The 4,375-nt window shown below is 36.7% G+C and overlaps 1 protein-coding gene across 2 annotated transcripts in view; it reads left to right on the top strand.

The window, feature by feature from the left end:
- The window catches only part of LOC125039823 (histone-arginine methyltransferase CARMER-like), a 27,023-nt gene extending 22,648 nt beyond the window's left edge, over positions 1–4,375 (top strand). For both annotated transcript variants that reach the window (XM_047634128.1, XM_047634127.1), the window contains 2 exons: positions 1,168–1,298; positions 1,623–4,375. In XM_047634128.1, the coding sequence (XP_047490084.1) occupies positions 1,168–1,298; positions 1,623–1,802 (311 nt within the window). In that variant the 3' untranslated portion in view covers positions 1,803–4,375. The remainder of the gene's footprint in view (positions 1–1,167; positions 1,299–1,622) is intronic.

Genomic DNA, 4,375 nt, shown 5'->3' with positions numbered 1-4,375 from the left:
TATATATATATATATATATATATATATACATATATATATATATATATATATATATATATATATATATATATATATCAAGACATGGTAATATAGAAATGAATCTAATGTGAAAGGAAAGTAAGGTAAGTATTTGTGATTTTTATATGTAAAATAGTATTAATGTTTATCATTCAGGTGTGTAGATAATTATGCAATAATTGTAAGTATTTTGACATAATAAGCTGTTGTTTGTATGAGGTTTTATATATTGTCAAGGAGCATTATGAATATAATGTTGAAAGTGAGTTATGTTGTACTTATGAGGAGCATGAAAATTTGTGGAAATGGACTTTGATAAAATTGTCCAAAATTGTAAAGTAACAGCTGGTTGGTGATTTGACACAGTACAAAACCTAATAGTTTTTGAATCATTGATATTTGAGGATCAGGGTGAATCACCAAAAGAAGCTTCTACATATGTTCTCTACCACGGTGAATGTATGAATATCATAGTGAATGAAAAGTGAACAAACAGTAGAGTATCAAAACCAGAAAAGTGTTGCCTACAAGTCCAAATGTGTGCGTGAAAAGAGATTTTTTTAGAAGTGGTCGCCAAGACTCCAGACATTTGGTTTCAAGCTGGGTAGGGTAGGTATGCTGTAGTGTAACATAAAGGAAGTAAATGTGATTGCAGAATGTAAGAAAGAAATTGTGTAAAGTGAGCACTGTGGAAACAGATGGAATTTCATGAATACAGATTCTTATCTAGACTTAGTTGAATTAATAAATTGTTATTAATGTTTTTTTCTTTTTCTTTTTTCTTTAAAAATGTAAAATAGCATGTTGAACACTTTTTAATGTTTGGACCTATAATCAGTGATAACGTTTTCTTTTGAAAATGCATTATGTTAGAATGAAATTTTTTAAATACAGTTCAAAAGAAGATTTGCTTCTTTTTCTGACTATTATTGAAGTCTCCTAGGCTGTAATTCTGTATTCTCCTCTACAGCATACTTTCAGCATTCTCTCTCTCTCTTTCCTTTTTTCTTTTCTTTTTTTTTTTCTTTCCTGTTTTCTGTTTTCATGTTTCATTATTTTTTATCCTGTTCTCATTTCACTCTCCTTCCACAAATTTAAAATTTGGGTCCAATATTGGCATTGCTAAAACGCTTCTGCTCTCCCCCTCAGGCCAGCAGGTCCAGCTTGGCAGCCTTAGCTTGGGCTCGCACCTGAACGTACCGATGCAGGTGGGGAATTATGGCCGAAACCACTCTTCCACACAGGGCAACTTCTCCCCAAGTACTCAACCATCACGCCAGGTATTGCTCTTTAACTCATAGGATTTTTTTTTTTTTTTTTTTTTTTTTTTTTTTTTTTTTTTTTTGTGGGGGGAGGGGGGAGGCATTCATGAAGTTGTGGGAGTGTTTGTATGGATGGATGGATGTACAAGTATATCGATATAGCCATATGTAGATATATCATTTTTTGTCTTTGTCTTTTCTTCTTGTTTTTATTGTAAGGTAAACAAAATGTAAATTAGACTTTTGGTCTTTATAAGTCTGATGTCCTTGTTTATGTTATTGTAGCATTAAGCTTTTTATTCTTTTAAGTTCAAAATGCAGCATTGTTCCTCCCTGTTTCAGTCAACTGTTGGCAGCAGCACAGCCATGGGGGGAGGGAACTTCCCCGTTAACAGCGCCCTGATGATTGGTGATTACGTGACCCCAGGATCCATTGTGCTGCCCACGCAGGGTATCCAGCTGGGTGGCCACTCCTCCCTGAGCAGCAGTGGAGGAGGAGGGGTACGCTCCCCAACCCATTGACCGGGACTGTTGCAGACCTCCTCCCTTCTGGCACAGGAAGTCGATCCCGAGCAGCTCTCTACATTGACCCTTGAGGCTGTCCTGCTCGGCCTTCATGCTGCCAGATGAAGGTGGAGAGTTTGCCTACATGTGTGGCTGCCCTTGTGGAGATGACATAGCAGAAGGGGGAGAGGTTCCGCCAACTGATCCTTGTCCTTGATTATTATGAAAGAAGCAAGGGACTTTGACTTTGGCAAAGTTTGAGAGGAGGAAAAATTAGGAAATTAAATAGATGGGAGACATATGAAAGAGAAGAAGAAAAAAACAAACTCAAAGTGGCTATTTTTTACATAATGGTTGTCGTCATAAATTTTTTTTTTCTATTATCATCAATATTAGTATTTTAAAGTTTCATTCTTTCTCTTATATGTAAGAGGGTGTGGATGCTTGGTGATCTCTTGAAACCTGACAAGATATATATATGTGCACATAGCTCAGGGTTTTCTTTCCATCTTCCACTTCTTCTCTGTTGTCTCCAATCGACAAGTGAACGAGTATATCAAGAGAATAATCTGGAAATAAAATAATTTTTTTATGCTTTTGTCTTCAACCAAGCATTTCCCCTGCAACGTCTTGGAGAAAGAATTCTTGGTATTGTACAGTTACCTGGATTTTTGTATAACATTGAGGAAAATTTGGACCTGGCTCATTGCTCATGTCAAAGAAGCCCATTGTATTTGTATAGCACTTGTACAGAATACATTAGATTGATTGATTGGGCTGTTTTTGATGTTGTAAGGAAAGATTTTTGAAACCTTTGGCTTAGACTGTACACTTTATTTCTTATTATTTTCTTGAAAACAAACATTGCATAATTGCATACTGTGTGATTGTCATTTTAGAAGCTGTTGGTTAAATATCCCAAAATTTCTGGCATCAGGTGATATTGATGTTTTGTTGTATATTTAAGAACAAAAGTATTGGGATATTTGGTTTAGAACATATTATTTTGTTTCTCTCATATGTGCTTTTCAAGAATAAAAGCTTGTTAGATGCTGCAGTACAGTACCATGCACAAATGCATATACACATGAACTCTCTCGACACAAACATGTACATATATAGCTATACATAAACATACACATAGGTGTAAACACATACCTATATACATATACACATATACCCACACATATACTGTCACACACATGCACACATACAAAATAGATGAGAGAGAGAAAGAGAGAGAATGAATATGAATACAAATACAAATACATGTGTGTTTGAATTTTGTTTGTTTTCAATCTTTGTTTCATTTGCTTCATAATTTTAGTTCCAGATTTTACTTTCCAAATTTTCTTGTTCTCATTCTTCCTCTTTGCCTCATCAGGTTTAAACCGTTTACTCTCGGGTTTCTTGTTGGTGTGTGTCGTCTGTACTTCTTGTCTATAGGTGGTGCTCTTTGGTGGTGGAAGGAGGATCATGTTGAACCATTCCATGACAGTATAATAATAATTACTGGTTGTTAGGATAGTTAAGGTCAGCCTTGCCCTCCCAAGGGAGATGGCCAGGGCAGCTAAATTAACATGATGGCTGGTGGTGTCCGCCATTGCGGCACATTGGCCAGTGGTAACACCTCTTGGGGCCCAAAGGACTGAATGGAAGTATGGCTTTGCAGGGTTTTGCAGGTGACATGACCTGGAGCACATGTTGGGCCAATGTTAAGCAATAAATGTTAAGCTTCTCCCTTGAAGCTGCCAAGGTCCTGTGTCTCAGGAGTTTCCAATTGTCCAGAATACCATACTGTGTCTCATAGACACTTGGTTTAAATGATGTTCTTATGTAATAAATTCCTATGGAATTGTCATAGCTGTCTTCTTCACAGGTGTTTCATATATTGAACAAGCTTGTGTGCTTACAGTAAACCATGTTGGTGCGTGAAACTGCAAGAAAGACTTCTCCTAAAGTTACCAGGGGCTCTGCCAGGTTTGCATGCAGGGTCAAGGGATACTCAGGTCAAGCCATGCCATGCTGGAGCAGCAGGAGAAAGGGGGCAGGCAGGAGTGTAGACTTCTTCATTTGAATTTGATGTCTAATGCAGTTATTATCTGATTATGGATAGTGGGAGGGAATGGAAGCCCTCTTGAAGCCAGGGAGTTTGAGACACAATCATGTAGTGTGAAGAATTTGGTGTCTGTGTATGTGCTCTGTTGGTGAGGGTCTTCTAAGATTTATTGATCATATAAAGCAGAAAGATTGCCCTGTAATTGGGCACATAGATGTGGATCCATTTCGTAGGCCTAGTGTCTCATATGTGAAATAGCAAGCAATTAAAAATGACATTTCTGTTATTCTTTGAACTCTGCTGTTACTCTTCCTAGCAGTTTGTAGCAATGTCTTGTTACCAGATGATGTAATGATGGAACTGGTCAGTTGCATATTTTTGAAAAATGAATTTGTATTTTTCAAATGATAGGCTTACCATGTTTATTTTGATACTTAAAAACATCTTAGGTTGTACTTCACAGATTCCCTGAAGGTTTTTAAATGACCATGTACTCTGTTTGTATGTGACTAATTATATTATTCTATATTTT

This window comes from Penaeus chinensis, chromosome 28, assembly GCF_019202785.1.
Source record: "Penaeus chinensis breed Huanghai No. 1 chromosome 28, ASM1920278v2, whole genome shotgun sequence".
Taxonomy (NCBI): domain Eukaryota; kingdom Metazoa; phylum Arthropoda; class Malacostraca; order Decapoda; family Penaeidae; genus Penaeus; species Penaeus chinensis.
Note: the sequence above shows the minus strand (reverse complement) of the source record. Positions and strands in the feature narration are given on the sequence as shown.